We start from the raw sequence: 17,310 nt of genomic DNA, 5'->3' as shown, positions 1-17,310 counted from the left end.
CAAAGCAGATTAAGTGTCACGTACTAAACTTTGACATTCCATGTACTCACTTCTCTCATGCTATCTTCTGTTATCGTAAACTCATACTTTTGTCTTTCTCTCTCCTTCTCCCAGTCTGCCAGCTCAGCTTGAAATTCAGAGACGACTTGTTCATCTGTTATCTAAAAGCAGAGGCATGTCAAAAATTAGACTTTGTTAAAACTTCTACAGTTCATGAAGAGAATCCCGGAAGGAGGAAAGGGTTTAAACAAGTTATGAGCTTGCCGCACGCTGGCGGGACTGAACCCTTCCACACACGGCAACGTTTTCCTGTTAACGTCTGCTTCTTTAGGTCACATGGTACATTACTTCCCCATGATTGGTTCGTTATACTCGTGACCCTCTCTCCCCACACAGCTGACTGCCAGTCGGGAGAGACGTTACATGTCGAGTATCCTGAACAGAAAGCCGATGCGATTTGAAACTGGCATAATCTGGAACAGTTGTAGCCTTATTACTATTGACATAATTTCCATACCACGAGTAAGTTGTAATCCATACGCCCTTACGGGTTTCTCCCAAATTTGTGGTCGCTTATGGGTCGTAAAAATAACTGCTGATTATTATTATTATCATCACAGAACTCACCTCACATATGACATCGATATCATAGAATGTAGGTTCTCCAATCGCTGTGAAGCACACTTTACACATACAGGATTCTCCGGGTTCAAGAGGAGCAGAGGCGGGTTGTATATCTATCACCTAAAGAATAGACAAATCATCTCATTTAGTATTCATATTGTTTACTGAAAGTGCTTTAAGTCTGTATACTCATATCATTTCTTTTAAGTAGAAATCAAATTTTGAAATAAGGGTAAACATCTTAACCGGCAAACAAACTACGGAACGATGCTGTTGGTTGCATGCCGTGTTCTGTTTCACCTCAAACTATTCTGCCATTTTGTTCCCTACAATAGACGCCTCACAAAAACTTTCGTAATGACAATTTTGGTGGTGATAGGTACACTCTCACAACAGTTTGACTGCATTTTGAAGTCACCCACTGCCAAGAAAAACCCACAAAAAGTAGGAAAATAAGAAGGAGAATGAAATAGTATTTAGGAAGAAGTAGCAAAAAGTAGGATCATGAGATAACCTGTCTACAAAGGCAACCAACCAAATTGATCACATTTTGGTTTAATTAACTTTGGGGAGGGTGAGGGGGAGACCTTCCCCAACCCACCTCACCTTCCCCCCCTCCATCCCACCTCCCCACCCCCAAGTATGGATTTTGGCTCACCAGACCGTCCGCTTCTGACTGCACAAACCACTCAAAAGATACAGCATGGTTTGGTGAATTATTCTTGATGTAGATGACCCGTCTGGACTGAGTGAAGACCGGCATGTTGCCAAAGGATATCCTCTCTTGACTGAGATACACCAGCTGTCCGGGGATAGGAACCTTCTGAGCGACCGGAACGAGAGTCTCGGATTCGTCCGTGGCCGGGAGGGTCTTGCCCAGACTGCGACTGTCATATCCGACACCGGAGAACGATATTAGGGCAGTATCGCCGCCGATGATGTGGATAGGAACACTGACCTATAATATATTAAAAAATATTCAGGAATTTTGCATATTTTTGCATAAATAATCCTTGCGGGGAAGAAGAAGTCGACAACTATTACTGTCAAGAGTGAATATTTCTTGAGACTTAATTTCTTAGTTTATTGCACTTTTCATCTCTTACCGTGTACGTCTTTGATTCCATAGGAGAAAATATCCACTCGATATTTGCAGTTTTACCCGGACCGATCTCTCCCTTAGGGTTCAAACAATCAAGGATCCTTTGATCAAAGTTTTCCTGCAAGAGAGAGAAAATAAAAGAAATGATGTTTTTAAGAATGGAATAAAGGTCAAAATATTTGTCTGTTGTAATTTATGCTTCTAAAGGCTTTTTCTTGATAATTCTTTGCGGGATGGGGGTTGGGGGGGTGGGGGTATAATTTACGTCCAATCTATGTTACAACTTAGATAGGGATGACAGCATCAACCATCCATCTCCGTGGTTCTCATTTCTTTTTTAGCCGGCCATGCTCAGGGAGATCCAACGTGACGTACCATGTCTGTGCAGAGGCAATGTATAATCTGCACAGTCCAACAACTGTCTTCATCAATGCTGGTTGGATGGGATATTAGAGATGAAAGGGATGAATTGGATGGGATATTGAGAGACGAAAGACAAGCAGAACGTCTCAACAGATTAATATTTTTCTTAATTTTCACGTATTCAAAAGCACCCAGCTGATACAATGTTTTTGTATAAATTGCCCTTTCATGTCAGGCTTCAACATGTTTACTAACAATATGAGTGATATTAATATCTTTTTTCCAACAAGGTTAGAAACTGCTCGTAGGATAGAAGAGGATAGTAAAGAGCGGTACAAGCATTAGAGAATTGTCCCGACTGACTGTGAAAATCGGTTTAAGCAAAGCTGACCTTCTGAAGAATTTCCAGAGATGTTAAATCCAGATAGTATTCTACTGGGAGTGCACCGCCATTGTACATCTCATAGACCTGATGGGGGTTGTTGGCGTTACCGATGGGAACCGGCTGGAACATGTGCTTGTTGGTTGGAAAGTGAACATACTTCCTCTCAGGATCGATCGTGACACCGACAAAATTCAGCTGTCGAAGAGAGGTTCATGATAGATGGAAAAATATATAGAAATTAATAAAATGGATATGGATGGCCCATCATTCTCTTGTTTAAGAGGTAAAAACAGACAAATACAAAAAGAAAAATACACAAACATACAAACAAACAAACCACAGGACAGTGGTAAGTAAAATGATCGACCACTTTCTGGCAGTAATCAAGTTATAAATACTGTCAGTTGTCAAGTTTTATATCACTTTCTAACTTTGTGGAACTACTTACACACAGCCACCAGAATTAATAAAAATAAGTCTCAATGTCACTGTTGGTGACTACAGAACTTCTTTCAAAGCCTATAAGGTATTAAGGGGTAACTACTGGTTTATGGTCAGAGTACACTCTGTAGGTACTTTCTAATTAAGAAGCCATATTGCTTGGTTTAGTTTCTAGAGGTATTTGAGTAGTGTACTTATCACAGGTTTGTTAATGTGTTTTTAGTGGTGACCCAAACACCTATTGCAAGAGATGTACCACTCATATGTTTGCTAGTTGTTAAATAATCATTATTGTTTATCTGTGAAATAATACCCACACAACTATGGTCTCAACTCCTGCAACTATCAGAAAAACAGCTCAAATTTAAAACAGATTTTTTTTATTAAAAAGTCACAAGTTTTCCAAAAGTTTTTCCAAAAGTAGGCAGAAAATTTGAGTACTCAAGCAAAATGCATTACAACTTGGTCAAATTGCTAAAAATACAAGTGTAAAGCTGTATAGCAGCATTTGTACACAGGAACGTTAGTACATTTTGAGAGACAAAATTCAAGAGTCTTCAATACTGTTACACAAAATGTGAACACTGAAATTATCTCTCTGTACTACCCTACTTTTACAGTTTTCTTACCAGTATTTCTCTCCCTCTGGACACTTTAAACATGACAGGAAGACGATCTGTGCCGGCGAACTCGTGTCGGTAGCTGAAAGAAATGGCCTGCTCTTGACCTGGTGCTAACTGACCTTGCCTTGGCTCTATAGAAAACAGCTTGTTGTCCATCACTCGCATCTGTACACAAAAAAACAAAGGAACATCGTTAGCAGACTCCTCCTTGATAATTAGACAATAATATAACACAGTGATTGAATTAAGGATCGAGAGGTGCAAGGGCGACCTCTTTCGGGCAAGTTTGAGATTGAATTAGTTTTCCTTGTACTTTGACATGGAACCTCAGCAATTTATTTTTAGCTTTCATAAGGGCATCAAGACATTCTATTGAAAGTGAGAAAGTACAGGTACTGAAATGACATAGAAACAGGAACCATTTTGTGAAAATATTCTGACAATTTCTGAGTATTTAGTACAGACTACATTACATTCAATTGTTGGTGAAGTTTTGGACATACCTCATGGAGTTCTTCCATGTCAAATTCGCCAGTCTCTGCCCAGTATTCCAGTTCGAGATGCATATCGGTTGGGAATAGAAAAGCCCTGTAAGGATAATATCAACAAAGGTGTAAATTATCAATGACTTTGGAAACAATTGCTACTGTACTAGGATAGAAATAACTCACATCCTGAAGCCTAGACATATTGACTCTACGCTTCAGAACAGCATGGCATGACTTGTCCCAAGCCGAGTGAAAGTATCATTTCATAATCACGTTATTCGATTAACAAAGTCAAGTCACGGCTTGAAACTAATTAATGCATTGACTCCGGATGGTATGACTGGTGCCAGAAGTGGAATGGTGCAACTGGTGTTGGAAGTGAGACAGTGTAACTGGTGGTAGAATTGAAATGGTGTAACTGGTGGTAGAACTGAGATGGTGTGGCTGGTGATGGAATTTAGATGGTGTAACTGGTGTCAGAAGTGGGATGGTGTCATTGGTGGCAGAAGTGGGATGACCAATGAAGTCACTATAATTGTATTAAGGGTACATACCAATCAGTAGCCACAGTTCCCTTGTTCTCCAGCATGAGGTGAATCATACAAGGTTCACTTCCAACCGGAGCTGAACTGAAGTTGTAATCCATCACAGCTCTGGTGTTGGTAGCTACTTTGCGTGTAGTGCTGTGTCTGGTCGGCGTTACATAGTTTAATTCCTCAGGTAACGGATCGGATTCCAGAGCCATGTTTAAGCTAGAATGATAAAATGGAGGAATACAGATATTGTTCACGGACTTTAACAGATCTTCTGAAGACAATTCTCTGGCATTGTTGGTGCTGTCTTGCTAATACTTATGGCAATCTTTGGCATGACTTGAGCACCATTAAATGTTATTCATATTTAATGAGTATTATATGGATATTCAGTGATTGCCAAACCATTCCTCTCAACTCTTTATTTTCTGTTTGGATTTCTACCTCTTTGTTACGAAGCTGGATCTTTGACGTTACCATGCTGATTCAATATAATATTAAAAAGTTCTAATATTGCGATTGTAAAAACACATTTTCAGTAGAATGGAATATATAAGAGTTCTCTTTTGTAACCTATGTCAGTAGTTTCACCGTTTATCTTTCACAGAAAGTTTTTCTTTCATGAGCATACCACATATTCTGCAATTTCACTCTATGTAAAGTTGACATTAATTTTTCTACAATTACTTCTACAACTATTATTGATTTCATATTTTTCCAGCAGTCATTTATGCTTTTGTCTTTTGCATTTACAAAACTGAATGTGTGCAAAAAGGAACATAAATTACACAGATGAACTAATGTTTACAAATAAAAGTCAATTGAAATGTTAAGGAAAATTGTTCGTTGAAATAAATATACTGTGTAAAAGTAGGTTGGCCTGACGTTTTGATCCTAGCAGGATCTTCTTCAAAGGCTAGATCCTGCTAGGATCAAAACGTCAGGCCAACTTATTTTTACACATTCTCCTACACAGGCTCTCTAGTGGATAGGCAGTTTGCTAACAATTTTAATTTATTTTGAAATAAATATACTGACAGATCTTTCTCAGTCAAAATGAATGCAATTATTCTTCAATAGGTATGTGATGGATTAAGATCTCAGCCATATTTTATTGGTTGATCTTAAACATACTCACATGTCCAATGAAAACAGCTTCCAGAGTCTGCTCTTACTGATGCCACTAGCGCTCCCATAGCAACGAGCATCTGTGACCTGTAGAGTAGGGTACACCCCGACCACCTTCATCTCACAGAGGGGTCTCCTGCTTCCAGTGATCCTGGCTTCTTCTTCGTCTTGGTTCAGTTCTGGTGTACACAGTTCGTAGGATACGTTGAATGTATAATTCATCCTGTGCCTCGGCCTGATCGTGGCCTGAACCAGACATCGAGACCGAGCTGGGACGATACCGTGGTAGGTATCCAGCTCCAGAGCTAAAGAAACAAAAAATATATATATTAATAAACAGAGAATAGTTACAATATTATAACAAAATGAAACACTCAATAAAATGTCTACAGAAAGAGAAAAATCAATTGAGAAAGAGATTCTATAAAAGTCTAATATTAAATTTAAATTAATTTTAATATTATTTTTTAAATGACAAACTGGATCAAATTCTGACGTAATAATTCCACTTTTGTGCACTTATGATGATGGTTTATCTCTCGGTAAAATTTCGACTGAATTTGACAGGATACAACAAAAGTATTGGACATTTTTAAATTATTAAAATCTTGTCAATTCAACCATCATTACAATTACAAACAAACCTTCCAAAATACCACACAGATCTTGTCTTCATTTTTCTTTGGCTCTTAAAAAAAATTGGGGGAGGGTGGTCTGGTGGGTGGGGGGCCAAATCTCAATGAATTTTCAGAAGCAAATTTGAATGAGTCAGGCAAGTAGCAGACTTAACAATCCAAAAGTAGTTTAGTTTTGTTTCGCAATTCAACACATGTGCGTACACAAAAAGCTCCTTAACACACAAGTGTACCTCCAGTTGATTTCTACATTGTATGAGTGTGACCAATGTATATAAGCAATTTAGTTCACTGTAAACTATTTTAATAAGATTTAACATATATAACATAAACATTTCGGTCACTACTATTCGGCTGCACAATTTGTCGGAATAAGAATTATTATTCTTATGCTATTCTCTACTGTACTGTATGGTTATGTTGTCTCCTTGTCCAATAATATGGAAATAATTAATCTGGATTGAATTACATAGAATATTTGCAGACGATACTTAACAACTTGTCACTGACATCAGAAAGCGTTTTTATTCGTACCTTTCTGAAATTTGAGTGCAAACATACATTGTCAATGTATGCAGAGAATATTTTCAAACACATCATTTTCTTAATTCTGGTGGGTGTGATTATAAAGGTGTTCATTCATACTTAGTAAAGATTCCTAAATCCTATTGGTCCATTCAGGTCAGCTGACCGTGGTTAATCCTGTGAGTAACGCACTGTAAAATTACGGGGCATCACTTTAATAAATCTTTGGTTATATGTAACCAAAAATGTTTTGTTTTATGATTTTTCCCCCACACAAATGGTAGTGAATGAATGAACGGGGTTAATCAACGGTCTAGCGTGCGTTACTCACATGATTAATGCACTCCGGGTGTTAATGCTATCGCTGGATGCACTCGGGCTCCGCTACGCTCTGCCCTCGTGCATCGCTTGCATTATCCCCCAATCGTGCATTAATCCTGTTAGTAATGCACGCTAGACCATTGATTAACCCCTTATTTAAGGGTAGGAATCACAGAATGACTCTCTCTTACCGACTGCTTCGCTTTGAGCCACCTCCTCGGCATAACTTCCTTCAAGAGTCTGTTCAACACAGAGTTTATAGTGTAGAGTACACATACTGTTGTTGTACAGCACCAGGTCCTTACTGACTGCCGTTCCTACTACTATGTATGCAAGATCAATGGATGGCTCCTCAGCCTGTGGAGGGAAAAAAAGAAGAAAAAAAGAATAAAACATAATATCTTGTTAATCAGTGCAAAAAAATTGATCTGGTTGAAGTAGTTGTGTAATCTACTATTTTATAAATATTTCTCTCTTAGGACACCCCCCCCCCTCCAAAAAAAAATTAGTGATAAATTACGGCTTTCATGTTATTCCTTTTGTTTCAAGAACAAAAGGCTGACCACAAAACTTGACTATACTCTCAGTGTTATGAGGTTGCCTAAATCAATTCTAATTCATGTACTTATGGGAGTAAATAAAGTTCATTGCATCCTCACCCAAAGTTGAGAAGTATTTTGTGTGTCTGTTCTAGGTACGCAGCATGGTACGAACAGCTTCGTTTGTAGATGACCTTATATGACCTAAGGCCATGAGAGACACATGTACAGTTGCAATAACAAAGCTATATATACCACAAGTTACAATTAAAATTTATCCACGAGAGGGAATGTTGGATATTGTGAAAAATTCAAGATAAACAAAAGATTGCTAGAACACTCCTGGAAGTGAAGAATTTTAGGGATCATGAAATCACAATTTTGGTGGTTTTTCTCATAGAATCACAAATTTGATATCATACTACGCTATAAAGCATCTATGAAATATATTTAAGTTCTGATGTACTTTTGTCAAGGTACACCACTGAGATATTTTAACAATTACTATTTAATATATATATGATAAATACATTGCATTATTTATTCCTTGGGTGGAAATAGCTCTGAAGATGGAACTACTTACAGTGATGTCCCCTATGCTCCCTTCTCCGATCACACGGACAGAAACTCGCTTTCTTCTTTTTAAATCTCTGGAGCCCAATAAAAATAAAATCATAAGAATCGTTTGTTATAATAATGCCTAAAACAGAGCTATACATGAAGTATCTACTCGATAGATAGATTGATTGATTGACTGATTTACTGCTGTATTGCTTAGAATGTAGTATTCCTTCATTTGGGCTTAATTTAATTATTATTATTATTATTATTTACCAAATTTATATAGCGCTCTTTTCATGCTTAAGCATGTTCAAGAGAGCTTTACAATGACAACAAAATGACAAAACCCTTAAAATATGAATAATAAAATTGACAAAACCCTAAAATATGAATAATAAAATTGACACAGCTTAAAATGTTAATATAAAAAATATATATATATATATAAACAAAGGAATAATTTAAAAAATAATATAGATTTACAGTGAAAGTTAGAGTGAAATAAACTAAAGTTGTTCAGAAATATTGGTTGATCATTAAAATGATATTTGTTCACCTCTTACTTGCTATGATTACACAGTGGCAAGTATTTCAATTATGTCCAATTCCATCATTACTGTTGTACCACATTATTTTTATACTTGTCACAGGTAAAAGACAAATGAGGTAAAAAGTTTGATTCAAGTTAACTCACCCAATGTGTTTGACATCCTCGATTTGCATGTATGGCTTAAAGACGTACTTTTCTTCTTTTGTTGGTGTAAAACACCACACATGAGGCTGAAAAGGGAACAATACATGCACAGCATAAGTCTTACTAACGAGTCAAGTTTAACCGTTTCAAAAGGTGCCGAAAAATTTGACAGAGATATTTTACAGAGCATGTGGTTACGTCTTAAAATTGAAAACATTTGAGAATTAAATCTGTTTAAACTGCTCATTTTGCATGTAATGTTTTAATGTTATTAGCAAGGACCTCCCACCCCTCCCCCCCCCATAAAAAAATTATCAATATTTTGTGGTGTCAATATCTGATGGATCTGAATATCATTATAAAACTATTAATTGCAGTATTTTGTATTTTCATATTTCATTTTCATATTTGAAGTAGACTACCAGTGTGCGACCACAATATTGCCTCTTTTAAATACAAATATACTTGAATAATCCACACAAAGAATGGCAAAATTGCTGGTGGCACACTCTGCATAATATTACTACTGTACGTTTTACGCAAATTTACATAAAATGACGCTACGTTTGCACACACGGATGATAATTGCACTGCAGAAGTTAACATTTCCCTTGAGCAAGTATGTAGCAGTTATTATTGAACCTGTGGTTCCAGACAATTACCTTTAATGACAAAGTCTATTTAAATTAACTGGAATAATTAATTCAAAATGTTGCAAAGGTTGCCTATGGTTTACTCTGTTAATTATTATCTTTTTTCAAGTTTTTTTTATATCATTTTAATATTGTATTTCATTTATTAACCATTTTGTTTATTCGATCAATCAGACAAATTTTTACATAATAGAGCCAAATTGATATGCACTAAACATTAATGATTATCCCTGTATGGTTTAATAATGCACACTGACATCAACGACGCCAACCATCGCATAAAGCACACAGAGTGTGAAAATGATTGTGTGTCTGTCAAAGTTTAACAATCAGTTTGCACAAAACCATAACCATAATCGCATTAATGTCATGTTTCTTTGTTTAGATATGGAGTTCTTTTAAGCAATCAAGTAGAACACAGTCGACGTTGAGTATTAACATGTTATATTTTATTGCGTAACATAGTCATGCTGTGCAGGACAGATACAGGACGACATGTCCAAGGTTACATGTTGACAGATGGAGAGACAGGGTGAAACAAGGACGAGCAGACAGCATGCTTTAACTTATATATCAATATGCAAATGCACAGCTCATTAACAAACATATGGAGATTCTACAATGTAGTGCATCGTCTGCACACAGACATCTTATGAATATTCAATAACATTACAATTAACACAATCTTTCATCTGATTCCAGACTGTTATCTCAGATGAAGGGTTTTCACATTTGATTTCTCCTTACCTGTGATTCGTTCGGTTGTATGATGCCGGACCTCGGCTCTACCTTCAAGTACCTCTTATCTGCATGAGCAAATATCCACTCGAACCTTAAAGGAACTCGGGATATGTTTTTGACTTTGTATGTCCTCGATGAAGACGTTCCCACACAGGTTGGTTTGAAGTATAACACCCCCTATTAATAAAAAAAAACAAAAAAAAAAACAGTATCATGAAGATATTCATTAACATATCTTAGGAGTGTTAGCTCAGTGTTTAACGCGGTGCCTTTCAATCATAAGGTTCTGAGTTTGAGTCACTCCAAGATTAATGTATGTCGTCAAGTTACAGAGTTGTTGAAAATTGACAATTCATGGATGTTAAATCATGGATGTTAAATAATCATGGATGTTAAATATGAATCTAAGAGACTGACTTCAGTCAGCTTGCAGCTTTGATAAGCCAATGATGGCTTCTTTCAAGTTCCTGCTTGCAGGAGGATCTAACAATACATACAATGCATACATATTGAAGAGTAACACCATAGTCTGGAATGCTTATATTTTATCTGCACTATATCTTTTGGCAGCTGGTTTTGAATAAGCCTACCAATTCAAAGAAACTGTTTGAGCTTCCATATCAATAGTTGTATCTAGCCACAACAGGGAGTGGAGATGTGCAAAAACATATGTTCAGGGCACTGGTTCACTCACAGGGGAAGATATACTGGCTAATGGACAATACATGTACTAGGCATATTTTTGGGGGTAGGTGGGGGGGGGAACCCTTTGTAATGATAAACAACACACTGGGCTTTCTGCAGGGCTTGATTGAGTCTACATAATATGATTTACATGGCTTTTGTCAATACATTTTTGTGCTACTTCACATAAAGTTGAGTTTCTTATACCCCCACTCAAACTTTGCATTAAATAAAAACAATATGGTTTCTTAGCTTTATGAATCGCGGAGAAGAAAGGAAAAATAGGAACAAAGGACAGTGGCTGACCTGAGAATCTAAGAGGACAGCTGGTTGCTCTGAGGAGCCTTGGACCAGAATATCCAAGGTGTGCTTCTCTGATTCGTTCAATAACCATCTGAAACTGTGATTGAGTTTGGTATTCAACTCCCGTGGCGACTTCCTCACTGCAAATAACTGATGTTTGGCCTGGATAAGTCCCAACCTGGGTTTTACTTGGAAAATTCTGGAAAAAAAAATGTCGGAAAAGATGAGAAATATTTTCCACGAAATAATCATCGAGTGCTGTTTGGGATATCGGTTTTTAAAACCTGTATTGCGTTCACTTACAATCTGAAAGGAACAGAATTGGTCGTTTATATCAAATACGTAAACATGCATGTTGCCACTGTGCATAAATTTATGCTCAAAAACAGTTTTTTAATTTTTATGAGACTTGTTTTCTTTTAAAAGGAGATAACTACCTGGAAAAACAAATTCTTCTGAGGTTTCTAAGAAAACTTCTGACTATTTATTGTTTTGGGTATTTTTGGGTAAAAATAATTGACACCAAAGGTTAATAAAAGTTAGGTTATAGGTATTCCAGCACATGCATGCAATCCATGAGAATTCTTGCTCGGTTTTGCTAAAGGTGGATGGATGGCTCTCCATTGGCAGCACAGTAAATATTGTAGGTTTATATATATCCAACTCTCTATGGTCAAACCTGCTTGAATATTAAAGTATTGCAACCCTAGACAGAGATGCCAAGGATATCATTTTATAATAAACTGTAAATGCTAGCTATAATTACGCTAGCTATAATTAATGGAAATGGTTTTTAATACAAACATAAGGAATATAACGTAGAAAATGATGGGATAAATAATGACATACTTATTGGGATCATCTGGTACCCTGTAATGTATGGGGGTGTCACCAGTTTTGTTTAAAAGTAGCGTCTTATAGATGGAATCCCCAACATCTACTGCTGGAAACACCTTCACCAAGGAAAGGAAAGAGTGATGTGAGAATGTCAATCCGAAAACAGTTGTGTTAGGAAATGATGATTAACCTGAAATCAATACATAATGGTTCCTAACTTATTATTGCTGATCAACTCATTAGAAATGATTATTTTTCCCCATTCTTTTCTTAAATGAAATGTCACAGGGTTGAAATTAAAATTGTGACAATCTTTCTTTGTCGACAAAGATGCCGCTACTACCACTGATGCCAAAATTGTCATTATAAGCAAAACTTGGGTATAATTATCAAGATATGACTAATAAATCCATATCCAAGATTAAAAAGGGGTTCCAGTGCAGGAATAATTCTGTCAAATTATTACTTACAGAAGGAAGTTTAGACAAATATTTCCACAAAATAAAATATTTCCATGAAGTAAAATACTTTCCATTCAAATGATTGATGTGAAGCTTTATAAAAAATAAAAAAATAAAATTATCTCAAATATTCAATAATATATTAATAATTAATCATCACCAGCCTACAAACATACATACACTAATGAAATAATGATATCAGTATAACACACCCCTCTAGAGAACAACACCAAGCTTTTAGCATTTAATTAATTTCACACTATTTTACCAGTCTAGTGTTATCCATAGTGTATCCCGGCAGGAACGTCTCATGACCAGGCTGGAATGTGCTTCCCACTGCTGACACCGTAAGACACCAGGGAGGGGCAAACGTCTCATCTTGTACAAGACGATAATCCCTCATACTCTACAAAAAAACAAAAAAGAAAGGGTCAAAGATGGTAAGAACATGAAAGACTGGCTGTGATGTCATCTCCATCGAAATGAGTTATATTAAATATCTTATATCATACATAATGGATATTTCATTTGATTAAAAGGAATTTTTCTGCAAAAAATTCTGCTAACTTCATGATCTTTGGTACACAGTGTGTTTGTTTCTTAAATGTTTGCATAATACCTCAAAACAACATGAAACAGATAAGTTCACTTCAAAATCCATGAATGCAAAACAGCTATCCTATATTATGGAGGGTGGTGGGGTGGACAGTGGGGTGAAGGGTATGTTGGGGTGGGGGGGGTTAGTTCTGTCACAGGTATCTCTATCACATGGACCACTGCTGATGAGCGGGTGTCTCCAAGCTTTGGAGGGAGGGGTGAGGAGGGTCTGGTCAGTTGTTCGAGACAGGTATCTCTGTCACAAGGACCAATGCTGATGGTTTGATTTGTCTCTATAAGGTTACCCATCTACCGGCGAGCAATGATACATTAAACAGAACATAACTTTCTCGACTGGGAAAGTCGTCAAGGAATGAAAGAAAATATTTTTACCTTGTAGAATGCATATCCTTCTAATTCAGAGCCATAAAACTGATTTGGAGCATCCTGAAAATATGACAATAAATATGGACATTAAAATGGAATCAAACAGGAGAATTTACTATGTAGATAACATGTAAAATGATTTTGTTTCTTAACCCCCACCCCCTATTCCCCCCACACCTAGAAAACTTATCGCAGGTATGTAAAAATTATGCACATTATGAATATTTAGTAAGTAAAACAGTAAGAACACAATAATTTATAGTTAGATGCATGAACCCCTTGGTCTGGCTATAATTCTGTAAAATCTGAATGACTGAAGTATTTCTAGATAAAGAAATTTTATTTCTGTCATTTGAAAATCATCCGTATTTGCTTCATGTTTCAGCAAATTCAAAGTTTCATAAGATTTTAAAAATACTGGTCTAGATACCCTGACCTTGCGATTATTATTCCTTACCATTTGTCAGGCCTGTAATTACACAAGATCATATCTCACTGAAGACCCCCACCCCCCCCCCCACCAAATTTCGCAGTCAAAACACAACTGTAACTATTAGCAGAGCTGGACCTTATCAGAGAACCTTTTTTAAATTCAGTGACAACTCACAGGCTTGAAGGACACCCGGAATGAGGTCATCTTCAATGGAGGAACATCGCTGGACGTTGGAGTGACCGAGAAGATGTGATCGGATTCGCCCATCCAGACCACAGTGATTTTACCTTTGGTGTGGTTGGTGACGTTGATCGTCCTCTGTTCGACGTGTTGGAGATTCACACAGCATCCGAAATCGACTTCCTCGACGTCCATGCTCACGTGGAGAGGAAGCTATACCAAGAGGAGATGGAAACCAACATAACAAAAAATAACAAACATAACAAAATAATATTCTGTAACATAATCAAATCTTCATCTTCATGGAACTAAATATTAAACATCATATTAATCTTATAATATTTGTTCTTGTGTTCATGCAATCTTTTTCAAAAAGTTAAAATTTGAATAAAAGACTTGAAACTGATTATGTAACTTTTAAATTAACTACTAAAATTTGATCAAAAGTAGAACAATTCATGTTTACATCACTTGTCTTTGAGAAGGGATTTGAGAAGAACTCCTTCATGGGAGGCAGTGGTTCTGGAGGTAGTAAATATTCCTCCAAACTCTCTGCTTGTGGGTGCATCAGTGCCCCCTTGGGGTCTTGTTGTAACTTTCCTTCCTTTAACATCTCATTCAATTGCTGAGGGAAAAAAAGCAAAAAGAAGGGGATAAAAACCACTTAAAACCTTTAAATGGTACAAACCATTAAGAGTAAAGGTTATATGTAGAATGCAACACCTCACATTATAAAGAAGACCTGAGAAAAAATTGTGTGCTGGAATTAGCTCCTTGCATTTCATGTCAGAAACATACCACATACCACCAAGAAACATACCACATATTACAATAGTCTGCTGAAATTTCAAAGCAAACATTACACTTACCCTATGCCAAGAAACATTATTACAACAGATGTACCTAGGGGCTATCAATATGTCATACCCTCCCAGATAAAAGCTTCCAAAGAATAATTCAATTTCTGTCTTTCTTTATGAAATGATTACTGGGGAGTTGAAGAATAGAAGCTAGTTCATATACAAAAGACAAATGCTAAAAAAAAGGTACTTTTAAGGAATAATATTTCAACAGTACACCTATGGTACATCCACCAACTTAATAATGTAACTGTCCACTCACCTCAGGAGGAAACACTGAAAATCCCCTGGCTTCATGGATTCTGTATTTATCCAGATGCTTTGGTTGTAAAATAGCTGGCTTAGCCAACTCTGTGTGGCAAGTTCCAATCAAATCTACAAACAACGGATCCTTTGAAAATAACAACAAAAGTATAATACCAATATTATAAATCTAAATAGTAAATCATTATGGGCAGCCATCTTATCATTTTTTTGCTAAAACTATTTTTTTTTTCTTTATCCATCACCTGTTACAGTTAACTGCATTTATAGAATGTGGATTAATTATGAATCCCTCCCCCCCCCCCCACTGGCCCCTACTCAACTATAGTACTATGGTTCAATCCTAAATAATCTATATGGTATATAAACATGCCCAGACAACCTTGGTAGCTATAGTCAACAATTTCAAACAGAAAACATTTGGTCACAAAATTTCCTTTTACTAACTAATAAACATAGCCAGAAATACATTAAAAAACAAATAGGCCTCAATACAGTAATATTTAAAGTATTCACAATATTCTATTTTTGTGAGTTCATTGTATAAGGCCTATGAGACAGTCACATCAAATTTTTTAGTTTTTAATTTCACAAATACAAGGAATGCCTATGCCTTGGTTTACGTCGACGGATAAGATATTATAGTAACATAATGTAACGTTGTACCGTTTACCTAATATGAACTTTTGGTGACATAAATCTTTGGTGAACAACAGTTTAAGTTGGATAAATCCTTAACGATTTGTTGGACAAATACCTGGTTTTGGACAAGACATGCTACTCGTCTGAAGTAGTTGATGGGATGAATGGGTTTAAAGTGGATAATGACTGTCTGGGTGGTGTTTGGCTGAATAACGTCTAAATCGACGCCGAACTTGAAAACGCTCTCACTGCCGTCAGTCATGAACTGAAGGGCGGAAAGAAAAGAAGGAACAGGAATTAATTGAAATATCCTAATTGATACAAAATTATTAACTGATGTGAGCAGAAAACACCAAAATCATACCATAAACTCATCAGCAATTATCAAATCATGAAATCAAGGTGCTTTAAAACATAATATTCTTATAATCTCTCACATTAAATCATATATATGTATATTTACATATAGCAAACACATCTGGGAATTGAAGAATGACAATACAGACTACAACATCAAGTGGAGGATTATCACAAAAGCCAGTTCAACAACCCCACAACAAAAAAACGCAAATTGTGTACAGCCGAAAAGTATTATATTCTACTGAAGCCAGGCCTGTGCACTCTGAACAAACGAAACAAATGAATGGCTTTAGGCAGACACTAAAACAAATATTTACTGAGTGCAGTGACGTAGAACCTTAAGTTGGTATTGCAACAGTCTGTCTGACACTGTAGACAACACCATCTATTATCGTGATCCATACATTTACATATATATATATACATATATAAAAAGTTATAAAACCACATATATCCATTAACTTCTCAACAGTTATTTAAATTATCAAACCAGAAAAAAAGAAAAGAAAAAAAAAACGTTTTTAATGTTTTTTTATATCCTTGTAAGCCTCCACTTAATGTATATATAAAAATATAAATTTAATAACACGCAAAGGTCAGAGGTCAAACAGTGACATACCTGGAAAGCTGCGGCGACATCCGAATTGTTAATTATCTTCAAGGGGCAAGTAGACGTATCCCCAGAGTTAATACGTCCAAAGTCAAGGACACGGTTACCAAGGGACACTTTAGGTCCTGATGAAGACAAAAGTTTAACAAAATTAAAAAAAAAAAAAAAACTTAGGGAAAAACATACAAATTGAAATGTTTAATTTTAAGACAAACTCAAATACAAAAGACTTTTATGAAACTGAGGAGCTTTTCTATAGGCCTAAGGAATAATACTAAATATTAAATAAAAAATATTATAAAATAAATAGGTTTAATAAATATAGGCCTAATAAAT

General features: G+C 36.2%; 1 protein-coding gene across 1 annotated transcript in view; it reads right to left on the bottom strand.

Moving 5' to 3' along the window:
- The window catches only part of LOC139964832 (cilia- and flagella-associated protein 65-like), a 35,172-nt gene that overhangs the window by 6,354 nt on the left and 11,508 nt on the right, over positions 1-17,310 (bottom strand). The window contains exons 9-30 of the mRNA XM_071966840.1: positions 16,984-17,099; positions 16,120-16,269; positions 15,361-15,489; positions 14,705-14,863; positions 14,233-14,451; positions 13,632-13,685; positions 12,910-13,047; positions 12,193-12,296; positions 11,347-11,542; positions 10,363-10,533; positions 8,963-9,048; positions 8,291-8,357; positions 7,360-7,525; positions 5,698-5,992; positions 4,581-4,778; positions 4,042-4,126; positions 3,545-3,703; positions 2,481-2,669; positions 1,731-1,844; positions 1,283-1,582; positions 628-744; positions 51-161 (exon numbers count right to left, since the gene is read on the bottom strand). Coding sequence (XP_071822941.1) covers positions 51-161; positions 628-744; positions 1,283-1,582; positions 1,731-1,844; positions 2,481-2,669; positions 3,545-3,703; positions 4,042-4,126; positions 4,581-4,778; positions 5,698-5,992; positions 7,360-7,525; positions 8,291-8,357; positions 8,963-9,048; positions 10,363-10,533; positions 11,347-11,542; positions 12,193-12,296; positions 12,910-13,047; positions 13,632-13,685; positions 14,233-14,451; positions 14,705-14,863; positions 15,361-15,489; positions 16,120-16,269; positions 16,984-17,099 — 3,323 coding nt within the window. The remainder of the gene's footprint in view (positions 1-50; positions 162-627; positions 745-1,282; positions 1,583-1,730; positions 1,845-2,480; positions 2,670-3,544; positions 3,704-4,041; positions 4,127-4,580; positions 4,779-5,697; positions 5,993-7,359; positions 7,526-8,290; positions 8,358-8,962; positions 9,049-10,362; positions 10,534-11,346; positions 11,543-12,192; positions 12,297-12,909; positions 13,048-13,631; positions 13,686-14,232; positions 14,452-14,704; positions 14,864-15,360; positions 15,490-16,119; positions 16,270-16,983; positions 17,100-17,310) is intronic.

This window comes from Apostichopus japonicus, chromosome 23 (assembly GCF_037975245.1).
Source record: "Apostichopus japonicus isolate 1M-3 chromosome 23, ASM3797524v1, whole genome shotgun sequence".
Lineage (NCBI taxonomy): Eukaryota > Metazoa > Echinodermata > Holothuroidea > Aspidochirotida > Stichopodidae > Apostichopus > Apostichopus japonicus.
Note: the sequence above shows the minus strand (reverse complement) of the source record. Positions and strands in the feature narration are given on the sequence as shown.